The sequence below is a fragment of the Narcine bancroftii genome, chromosome 5, assembly GCF_036971445.1.
Source record: "Narcine bancroftii isolate sNarBan1 chromosome 5, sNarBan1.hap1, whole genome shotgun sequence".
Classification (NCBI taxonomy): domain Eukaryota; kingdom Metazoa; phylum Chordata; class Chondrichthyes; order Torpediniformes; family Narcinidae; genus Narcine; species Narcine bancroftii.
In genome coordinates this window covers 204,394,521-204,406,245 of record NC_091473.1, presented here as the reverse complement: position 1 = coordinate 204,406,245, position 11,725 = coordinate 204,394,521, and the positions used below count along the sequence as shown (strand labels likewise).

Genomic DNA, 11,725 nt, shown 5'->3' with positions numbered 1-11,725 from the left:
TCGACGGGACCGAAAACTTGATCCCAGCCAATAGCAGGATCCCTTGATTAAATAAGCAATAATTTTGTGGTGCATTGCCACTCAATTGCTCCGCTGGGAGTTGTAGTTCCAATTCTTTTACGTTCCATGAAAACTTCGATTCCCAGAGTGCACAACGCAGTGGCCCGGTCCGCAACTGCGCACTTTGCCTCCTGCCTGTAGCGAGCGAAGGGAGCGCGGCAGCGACAAGTCTCACTGCGAAGGGCCGCTCGAGACCACCGCGTGCGGTCACGTGGCTGTGGCCGCTACCCTCTCTCCAGCGGCCGCGATTCGGAGGCACCTGCCGGTGACGTGACGCGGAGGAGCAGCGAGGAAGCCATTTTGCCTCCCACCCCCATTGTCAAATACCCCCTGCAAGAAAAAACCCAAAGCCAAGGAAAATGCCCCGGATAGACAATGACATTAAGCTGGACTTCAAGGACGTCTTGCTACGGCCCAAGCGGAGCACACTGAAAAGCCGCAGCGAGGTACATCCCACCATTGGCGTCCCTTCTCTGTCCCAGAATTCCTCAGGAAGAGGGCACACAGGGCATCCTCGCCAGTCATCGGCTTTCTGCCCTGGAAGACTTCATCACTTGAGCAAACATGTGCCAGACCATCCTGCCACCTCCCCACCGTTGGGACACCAGGAGACCGGTCATGCAGGTTTGCCCATTTGGAACGGGGTTTTGGCATCCCAAAATGTTGACCATTCTTTTGACCAGAGGTGCCCATTTCTGCAACGTTCCATTGCAAACAGAAGGGAAGGTGGACCGGAACGAAAGAAAGGCTTTGGTGGTGCCATAGAGTCTTGCAGGAAGAAAACAGGCCCTCCGGGGGCATATATACTATTTAAGTGGCTTTCAAATGTTGCAGCCTCTTCCTCTGGCAGCTCGTCCCACCCTCTGCGTGAAGAAGGTGCCCCCCCCCCTCAGGTCCCCTTTAAATCTCTCCCCTTAAACCTGTGCCCTCAAGGTTTAGACTTCTCAACACTGGCATCACATGGTGGGTGTGGACCCCACCAGGTGCCACCATTCTCTATTAAAATTTTGTGCAGCGTTTCAGCAAAAATTTATATTTTAGAAAAATATCCCTGTAATTATAGCAACAAAAACATTTTTTGTCAGCCCAGCTTACATGTATCAATGTACCAACAAGGCTAAAACTCGACGCTGATTGACCTTTTTCATCTGGTTGGAGCTGTCATTATTACCTATTACAATGAAGCTTCGAATCGCGTGGTTTCGTCTCCACACGTTGCTGTGTTTTTGTAGTCGCTGCTTTAGTCAAATGTTCTGGTGTTCTAGCCTCAATATTGTGGTCATTAGTATTTGTGAACCTGTATCAATAACTTTTTTGAGAATGAAGTAATTTAAAGGTGTACTTTTAATTTTGCGAGATTATCTCCCTACTATTGCCATTACACTTAGTGATATATGGGATTACGATTTACGAGAAACATTAGAACAAAAAAATTACTAATGTCTGGTATGGGAGGAGGTCCATCGGGGGTGGGGGGCGTGGGGGCGACAGCATGAGTTAACGCACTGGGTGACACCAGCTCACATGACCCCACTGCTTCTCGACCCTGTCCACCTTATCTACGCCCTTCCTGATTTTATAAACTTACTATAATGTTCCCCCCCCCCCAGCCTCCGACCCTCCAGGGAAAAAAACTCTTAGCCTCTCCTAATAACATGACCCCTCTCCAATCCCTGGAACGTCTCAATGGATCTTCATCTCACCCTCTTCAGCTCAATGAATGTCCTTCCCTCAGCCAGGTGACCAGAACTGCGCACATGGAGAAATAACAGGAGCAAGATATCCAGCAGAATAATCCTTTCCCCCACCTCATTTCCCTTCCCACCTCAATTTCTAGCCAAATACCCCAAATCCACCTTGTACTCTCCAACCTCTACCCCTCCATTGAGCCTGCTCTGTTGCCCACAATGGCGCAGAAGCCATCGAACACCACAGTGCCAGAAGCTCGTCCGTGTCAAACTACTTTCCTGCTGAACTCCAATGATATGCTCCCAGGTCTTAGCCATGTATAACCCTCCTATCCACGTACCCTATTAAATGTCTAAATTGAGCCCGCAGCTACCATCTCCACTGACACCTCCTACACTCCCATCACTCTCTGTGTGAAGAAAAGGGAACTGTGGTTAACGAAACAGGTGAGGCAGCTAGTCAAAAGGAAGAAGGAAGCAGACATTAGATGTAGGAAACGGGAAGGGTTCATGAAGGAGCCAGGAAGGAGCTTAAGAAAGGAGTAAAGACAGCTCAAAGGGGCACGAGAAGGCCTTGGGATGTAGGGTTAAGGAGAATCTCAGGGCCGTTCTATGCTTATATGTAGAACAGAAGGATGACGGGAATGAAAATGTGGTTCCTTAAGGATAAAGGAGGCAATGTATGCTTGGATGGGAGGAGGTTGGTGAGGTCCTAAATTAATGCTTTGCTTCAGTATTCACCAGAGAAAAGGACCTTGATTAGGGTGAGGTCAGAATAGAACAGGTATGTGTGCGGGAAGATGTTGAGATTAAGGAAGAGGAAGTGTTGGATCTCAAAAACATCAAGATTGATAGGTCCCCAAGGGCAGATGTGATATACCCCGTGTTGCTGTGGGAAGTGAGAGAAGAGATAGCTTGTGCTATGATCTTTGAGTCCCCTTTGGCCAAAGGGGAGGTACTGGAGGATTGGAGAATGGCAAATGTAGTCCCCATGTTTAAAAAAGTTAATAGGGAGAATCATGGGAATTATAGACCTGTGGTGTGCAAACTACTGGAGAGAATTCTCAAGGATAGGATCTATGAGCTTTTGGAGAAGTCAAGCCTACTCAAGAATAGTCAATGTGGCTTGGTGAGAGGAAGGTTGTGCTTCATGAGCCTAATTGAATTTTTTGAGGAGGTAACAAAAGAAATTGATGGGGGTAGGGTGGTGGATGTGTGTGGGTTTTAGCAAGGCATTTGACAGGGTCCCCCATAAGAGAAAGTCATCAGGCATGGGATCCAAGGAACCTTGTGTGGATAAAAAATTGGCTTGCATGTAGAAAGCAGGGAGTAGTAGTGGAAGGAAAATATTCTGCCTGGATGTCAGTGACTAGGGGAGTTCCGTGGGGGTCTGTTCGGGGACCCCCGCTCATTTTTATAAATGACCTTGATGAAAAGGGGGAAGTTTGCGGATGGTACATAAGGTTGGAGGACTTATTGATGGTGCTGAAGGTTGTGATAGGTTACAACAGAGTATAGACAGGATCCAGGGTTGCGCAGAAAAGTGTCAGATGGAGTTCAATCCAGGTAAGTGTGAGGTGATGCATTTTGGAAGGACAAATCAGAAGGGTGAGTACAGGGTTAATGGTCCATTACTTGTGTGGATGAACAGAGAAACCTTGGGGTCCAAATCCATACATCCCTCAAGGTTGCTGCACAGGTTGATAGGATGAATAAGAAGGGCTATGGGATGTTTGACTTCATTGACGGGGGGGAGGGGTGATTGAGTTCAGATTTCAAGAGGTCATGTTGTAACTACAAACCTCTGGTGAGACCACACTTAGAGTTTGTGTTCAGTTCTGGTCACCTCATTATCGGAAGGATGTGGAAGCTATGGAGAGGGGGCAGAGGAGATTTACCAGGATGTTGTCTGGATTGGAAAGTAAGTCTTATGAGGCAAGGTTAATAGATAGAGCTGGGACTTTTCTCTTTGGAGTATAAAAGAATGAGAGAAGACTTAATAGAGGTTAACAAAATTATATGAGGGTAGACGGACAGCGCCTGTTTCCCATAGTGAAAGGAGGAAAGTTTAGGGGAGACATCAGCCTCCTTGCTATATCTATATCCCTCATCATTTTATACACTTCAACAAAATCTCCCCTCATTCTCCGATGCTCCCGGGAATAAAGTCTTAACCTATTCATCTTTTCCAGATAACTCAGCTCCTCAAGTTCAGGCAACATCCTTGTAAATTTTCTCTGCACTCTCAATCTTATTAATATATTTCCTCCAGGTAGCTGACCAAAACTGAACACAATACTCCAACTTTGGCCTCACCAATGTCCTATACAACTTTGCCATAATGTCCCAATTCCCATACTCAGTAGGGGTAAACCTCACTTTATGAACTGGAGCATTCCTATGAAACTTATTGTAAGCCAAAATGATGTAAAGTGAAGACCCATTCACTAATATTGAAGGCTATTTTCGTAAAACTGAAAACCTATTCAAATCCTTTCATAAAAGTGAACACAGGTTTCTTCGTAAAAGAAAATTTTCTTAAAACGAGTATTTGTAAAATGGGGTATGCCTGTACTTTGATTTATGAAGGTCAATGTGCCTAAAGCTCTCTTTTCAACCCTACTTACCTATGTCATCAGTTTCAAGGAGTTATGCATCAGTATTCACAGATCCCTCTGTTCTACCGCACTCCACTGTGCCCTACCAGTTACTGTGATATATTTCCTGTAGTTAGGTGACCAAAACTGCACACAATGCTCCAGATATGGCCTCACCAAAGTCCTGTACAACTTCACCATTATGTCCCAACTCTTGTACTCAATGCTTTGATTTAAAGAGGCCACTTTGGGACCAGACAAGATTTCAGGAGTGGGAGTCACCCCCTTCCATCTTCCTGCCCCTTTTAATAACACCATGATCTCTGCCCTCCAAGCCCTGGATCCCCATCACCCTCCCTTCAACTTATCCCTTTCAACTTTGTATGAAAATGAACCAGATGTAAATGTCAGATACTACATTTCCAGAGATGAAATGTTTAAAGGGGACATCAGGGGCAACTTCTTTGACTGGAGGGAGTGTGGAAAGAGCTGCCAGCTGAAATGTTGAATGCGGGTCCAATTTTGACATTTTTTAAAAAATTGGATAGGTACATGGTTGGGTGGGGTGGTCCAGGTGCAGGTCAGGAAGACTAGGCATCAATGTTCAGCACAGACTAGATGGGTTAAAGGTGCTGTTTCAGTCCTGCAGTGTTCTATGGTTCTATTATTGCTCACAGTATATTTCCCCAGAGTAGACGATTCTCAAAATGCAAAGGAGAAATTTACAAGGGATATGAGGGGTATGTATGTTTTTCACCCAGAGTGAGGTCTATGTTTGGAACGAGATGCTGAAGCAGGGGTGGCCAATCTTTTAATTTTTAATGTAGACATACAGCACAGTAACAGGCCATTTCGGCCCACAAGTCTGAACTGGGGTGTAGGTTAATTGGGTGGCACAGACTCATGGGCCAAAATGACCAGTTACCATGCTGTATGTCTAGAGGGAGCTGTAGAAGAGGGTACGATTACATGGTTCAAAAAACATTTGGACAGATCAATGGAGAGGATGGGTTTGGAAAGATAGAGACCAGATGCAGACAAATGGGACTAGCCTGGAACACCGGTTTAGTCAGCATGGAATAGATGGGCTGAAGGGTTTGGTTCCTGCTGCACATTAGTAAATTCCAAGAAGGATTTGAGGGTGAAATGCTCTCCTTGATAGCCATGAAAGTATGGAAATTGCACCCCTCACCTCCACACCCCTTCTCCACTCCTCCCACCCCCATTGCCAAATACCCCCTGTAAGAAACAACCCAATCTTGGTGACCCAATCTTTGTATGTGGGGAGGGTGGAGAGAATCCTAAAGACCCCCACCTCCCCGCCATCCCTCCTCTGTCAACTTCTTAATACTGGAGGAGGCGGGGTGGTCCTCATCTTGCAACTCTGCCCCTTCCCGCCCATGTTTTTAAGTTCCCCTCCCCCCTCCAGGGGAAACAACATCTCCACCCCCACCCCACCATCGAAGTCATGAACCATTCCATTACTCTGGAGCTAATGGCATTGAAACATCATTCTAATTACTCATTCTGTTATGTTGTCTTTCCATGACCCCTCCCCCACTTTTTCCACCACCACCCCCCCCCTCCACTGTTCCCTTTCCCCATCCCACAGGTGGACCTGAAGAGGACTTTCATGTTCCGTAATTCCAGGCAATCATACAGTGGCATCCCTATCATCGCTGCCAACATGGACACGGTGGGGACGTTTGAGATGGCAAAAGTTCTGGCCGAGGTACATGAGTGGTGGAGGCCGATTCTCCATGCGTCCATGCTGGTCTCCTTGTGCCTAGGTGTTTGCCCACTGGTCCCCACGTCTAACATGCTATCCTCCGCAACTTCCGCCACCTACAGCGCAGATCCCACTGCTGAAAGCATCTTTCTCTCCCTCTCCGCGAGGACTGCTCCCGCTATGTCTCCCTCGTTCACTTATCCCTTCAGCCCCCTTGCCATCTAATCCTGTGACCACAATAAATGCTACACTTGTGCCTACACTCCTGGCTCAAATAGTCCTTCCAAGTGAAGCAACACTTCACCTTGCGAATCTGTAGGGGTCATTTCCTGTATCTGGCGCTCCCTATGTGGCTTGGATACTGGATGCAGACAGGATTCACTGAGCATCTTCACTCTGTTCACTGCAACAGCATGGACCTCCCATGGCCACCCATTTCAATACCATGCCCCTTTTCCCCTCCAACATGTCTGTCCATGGCCTCAAGCACTGCCAAACCGAGGCTGCACACAAATTGGAAGAACACCTCGTATTCAGTGTGGGCACTCTCCAACCATATAGCTTAACATTAACCTCCATGGGCACTCTCCAACCAGACAGCATTAACATTAACCTCCATGGGCACTCTCCAACCAGACAGCATTAACATTAACCTCCATGGGCACTCTCCAAACAGACAGCATTAACATTGACCTCCATGGGTACTCTCCAACTAGACAATATTAACATTAACCTCCATTTTCCATTCAACCCATCGCCAAAGCCTCTCTTTCCCTATCCCTCCATCTCCCCAGCCCCTTCCCCTCCCTCTCCATTCGAAGAGCTACCATCTCTCCCTATCACTTCTCAGCTTCTTTCTCTTCTATCCTCCCACCTATAGCCACCTCTGATCTAATACCTGTTAGCCTGTACTCTTGCACCTTCCTCCTTTCTCTCCTATTTTTGCCCTCCCCCATTTTTTAATCAGATGGCTGCCTTATACCTTGATGAAGTTTAGCGCACTTCCCTTCTTTGGGCAGGGACGCTGAGTCCAAATGTTGGGAGCTCACTCCTAACTTGTGTTCTTTAGATGGTTGACAAGACTGTTACCAAATACAAGTCTCCTAGCCTCATCAGACTGTGCCCGGGTAAGGGACAGGACCCATTTTTAAAGACATCCATCAATCAGTTTTTGTCCAAAAGTCAGAAAATAAACAAAAAGTTCAAGTTTATTATCTCAGTCCCCAACTTTTTAAATTTCATGTCCCATTCCCACACCAACGTGTCTGTCCATGGTTTCATACACTGCCAAACCAAGGCTACCCGCATATTGGAGGATCAATGCCTAATATTCCATCTGGGCATTCTCCAGTCAGAAACCATCAACTTCCTCCAGTTTCTGTTAGGCCTCTCCCCTGTCCCTCTCCCTCTGTCACCTTTCTTCCAGCTCCCCACCCACTTCCATCTTCATTTAGAGAGCTACCCCCTTCCCTATCATCTCAGCTTTTATCTTTTCTGCCCTCCCATCCATATCCACCCCTTGACTGTTGATCTGTCCACTTCCCCGTCTCTTCCTCCCTCCACCTTTTTGCTCATAGCTTGATGAAGGGCTCAGGCATGAAGTGCTGGTTATATCACTTTGCTTTCTATGGAGTTGCTGAGTTGCTCCAGCATTTTTATGTATTGCACTACAATCACAGCATGACTTGTTTATTATGGGGAGGGAAAGGGGTGGAGGAAAGGAGACAATGGGATAGGGAAGGAAGGCTCTTTCATGCCAAGCCTCCACCTGGAGGCCGGCTAGAAGCACAGAGGAAAAAATATAAATGATCTTTCACAGAGCAGCCCCCACCAGCCGCCCCTGCCCTGAGGGGGTCATGGAGGGAAAGGGGTGAGTGGGTGGGAGAGGGGAGATGGGTGGCTGGCTGATGGCGTCATTGCAACGTTATCAGCCACCCCTAGCCAGCTGCTTGCAGTGGTGTTACATTCATGTGAGGCTGTGGGATGATCCTTCTCTGAGAGGGATTGCAGTCAGTGCCTTGGAGCCAGCCATGGCGCATTCATAGAGATAATTCCCAATGTAAGGGAAGAGAATCTCTTCCTTTATACTCAAGCTTTTTCAATGCATGAAAGGTCTTAGAGAGAGAGAGAGAGAGAGAGAGGAGGGGAGGGGCCTAAAGGAAACTGGAGAAGTGGATTGGAGAGCACCCAGATGGAATATGAGGTGTTGTTCCTCTAATGTGCCAGTGTCAAAGGGCCCGTTTGCACATTCTGACTTATAAACATCTGGAGGCATGCCAGTCAATTGCAACAGTCTGTCAATGGATTGGGTCCTCAGCAGAATGTAATGTTTGCAGAAGATCTCGACATTCTGAGTTAAAGAACAAGAGGAAAAGATCCTACATCACTAGAATGAGTAACCTGATACCTGCGAATGCTTGATATCGGGATTTGTCTCACTGGATTTAAAGTCAACTGTATACTTGTATCAAGGCTACAACTTTGGGAAACAGCCTCAAGATTCGATGGGAGTAGATTTAGGACGAAGACGGAGGAACTGCTTCTTCCAGAGAATCTGTGGCATTCTCTATCTGAAGAAACAGCAGAGGCTAAAGGTACTGCTAGAGGAATGCAGCAGGTCCAGCAACATTGGTGGGAGAAGGAACTCTTGGCTGTGAAGAGTCCCAGATACAGGTAGGGTGGAACTGGATCAGGAGGGAAAAAAAGAGTCAAGATAAGCAGAGACCAATTCAGCGCGGCAGGAGCACGCAGACACGTGGGCCTGCCGGGATTATTGGGTTTGTGGATCGTGGGTAGGAGGTAGAAACAGGCAGTGCGGGGTTGGGAGACAATAAAGTTGAAGGCTGTGCCAGGGAGATGATTAAAATGATGAGTTCAGAGATGGTACGTGATACAGGGTTTGATGAGTTTTGGTGGGGTCTTGTGGGAGGGGGTAAGTAGGAGGAAGGGTCTGAGAATTGTCATCCAACTCCGACCAGATAAAGGTCAGTGCGCAAGATCACCCTTGTCTGCAGGTTTGATGGTGAGTTGGGATCAGTGCGGCCAGGTGTTCCGAGGAGGTGAGATTGGAATGAGAGAGGGGAGTAGTGAAGTCAATGCGGTTGATGTTATGGTGGCAGTTGGAAGAAAGAAGGTTTAAAACAGGTGAAGGGGTCTGTAGTGGAGAGGTGGAGAATCGTGGTTATGGAAGCACCCTGAACCTGGTGGCCCACAGGACTGGGCTTCAGATGTGGATCTCCGTCTTGGCTCTGGCGACCAGCAAGATGAACTTTCTCCCTGAACCTGGCGGTCTATGTCTCCACCTCGGCCCCTGCGACCTACAGGGCAGAGCCTCCATCACAAACTCCAACCCTGGCTCCGGGAGCACATGGGCTCTCCCCCTCCACCCTCTTACTTCCCCAACCCAGCTCAGAGAAGCAATGAAGATGAGGGATGGGGATGGGGGGATAGGGAAAGAGAGAGAGCTTCAGGAAATTGAAGGTTGATGTTAATGCTGTCTGGAGAGTGCCCAACTACTGGAACTGGGGGTTGGGGGGAGGGGGGAAAGAGTGGAGAGAGAAAGGAAAGTCTGCATCATGTGTCCTGTGGCACTGACCTCCACCATCATGAAATGCTACGAGTGGTGATGGAATGCATTAAATCACATCTATCAGAGACATGGGACCAATTTCTCGTCATTTATGGAGGTAACTGTTCTACTGATGATACAATAGTCTTGTCCTTCCACTCCGGCCTGACACACCTGGAGAATAATGCCTCATACTGTTGACAATCAGGGTTGCTGTTCATCAAGCAGCTCAGTATTTAATATGATCATTCCTCAGCGGCAGGTGAAGAAGCTGTCCTCACTAGAACTCAACACCTCTCTCTGTAACTGGATTTGGGACTTCCTAATAGAAAGGCCACAGCATGCCCGGGTCAGCAGCAGAATGTCGATAAGCAGAATGTCAAGCACCGGTGCACCTCAATGCTGTCTGCTCAGCTCGCTTCTGTTCACGCTACTGACCCATGACTGCAGGTGCATGTAACCAGGAAACTGCCTAAGCCCAGCTACTCCCTATCCAGGACACAAAAAGTGCTGGGAAACTTAGCAAAAGGCATTCCATGTTTCGGGCCTGAACTCTTCGATAGGAGTGTGGAGAAATAGGTAGATGCCTGAATAAAAAGGTGGGGTGGGGAGGAGAGGAGGGAAGGAGGGAGGAAGAAGGTGGAGGAGCACAGCTTGTGGTAGATTCAGATGGGATGGTAGAGAAAGAAGCTGAGAAGTAAAAGGGCAACAGAACTAATAAGGGTCGCTGTCTGATGGGAGGAAGGGGATGGAGGAAAGGAAAGGGGTGAGGGAAAGGGAGAGAGTCCGGAAGGGAGGGGTGTTATGGAAACTGGGTCCACCTCTCTTCGAAGCTTAGCAGCTCCTGTTCTCTTCCCGTGATGGATACTGGCTCCAGGCCTGAAGCAGGCCAATCCTGACTCATTATGGTTTGTTTTCTCCCCTTTCCCATTGTCCCCCCACACCCCCAGTTCTCGCTTTTCACTGCCATCCACAAGCACTACTCACTGGAGGAATGGAAGGAGTTCGCTGTCAGCAACCCTGATTGTCTACAGGTAATGGGGTGGTGGGGAGGGGAAGGGGAGGCGTGGGAAATGGCAGAGAGGGAGACCCTGGTGCAAGCTGGATTGGCTAGGGCCATCACAGAATAAAAAGGGAGGGCAAACCTCCAAAGCAGGGCATGCCTTTTACCTCACCCTGCCTCTACTGTTTTATTTAAACAACAGGGAGGATGGTAAATGTCTACAGGTGCATTGGGGGAAGTATACTGACAGGTTGCATCACAGCCTGGTTTAGGAAATCGACTGTCCAGCAATGGAGAACGCTGCAGAAGGTAATAAATGCAGTCAGGTCCATCAGAGGCTCTGACCTCCCATCCATTGCATCTGCATGAGGTGCTGCCTCAAGAAGACAGCCAACATCACCCTGGCCACAACCTCTCCTCGCTGCTACTTTCAGGCAGAAGGTACTGATGGCTGAAGTCCAGCACCTCCCTCCAGGTTCAAGTACAATTTCTTTCCAATAGCTATTGGGGCTTTTGAACATCCTCTTGGGACACTTATCTGGGAGTGTTTAACACCACAAACAACTGCACTGTTGCAAAGTCACTGTTTTAAAAAAATACATAGATTTACACATACAGCATGGTAACAGGTCATTTTGGCCAGTGAGTCTGTACTGCCCAATTTACACCAAATTAACCTACACTCCCAGTACATTTCAAACCGTGGGAGGAAACCAGAGCCCCTGGGGAAAACCCATGTAGACACTGGGAGAGACACTCCTTACAGACGACGCAGGATTTTTTTTGTTGCACTTTGATAAATGAATATTTTTAATTTTTTAAAATTGTATATCATTTCAATTAAGTACATATCTGATCGTTTTTTGTTGTATTTGGCATTTTTTAAAACGGCATACCAGTGAAGATGTCTGCCAATGCTGGAAAACTGGAGTAGTGCACTAAATGCTGGAGGAACTCATCAGGTCAGACAACATCTGTGGAAGTCAACGTTTCAGGCCAGAGCCTGTCATCGGGAATAGCTCAAATTTATTTCAAGTTCGAATAGCAGGAAACCCAACAAAAAAGGTTGGCGGGGTGGGG

The 11,725-nt window shown here is 47.7% G+C and overlaps 1 protein-coding gene across 4 annotated transcripts in view; it reads left to right on the top strand.

Annotated features, from left to right (window-relative positions):
- Positions 1-11,725, top strand: part of LOC138764620 (GMP reductase 2-like) — a 70,017-nt gene that overhangs the window by 17,673 nt on the left and 40,619 nt on the right. For 2 of the 4 annotated variants that reach the window (XR_011358230.1, XM_069940769.1), the window contains exons 2-3: positions 5,958-6,077; positions 10,593-10,676. Coding sequence is in view for 3 of the 4 variants with exons in the window: in XM_069940769.1 (XP_069796870.1) it covers positions 5,958-6,077; positions 10,593-10,676 (204 nt within the window). In the remaining variant the exon portion in view is untranslated. Of the gene's footprint in view, positions 1-16; positions 685-5,957; positions 6,078-10,592; positions 10,677-11,725 lie in introns of those variants that run through there. The other 2 variants (XM_069940770.1, XM_069940771.1) reach the window with 2 other exon arrangements.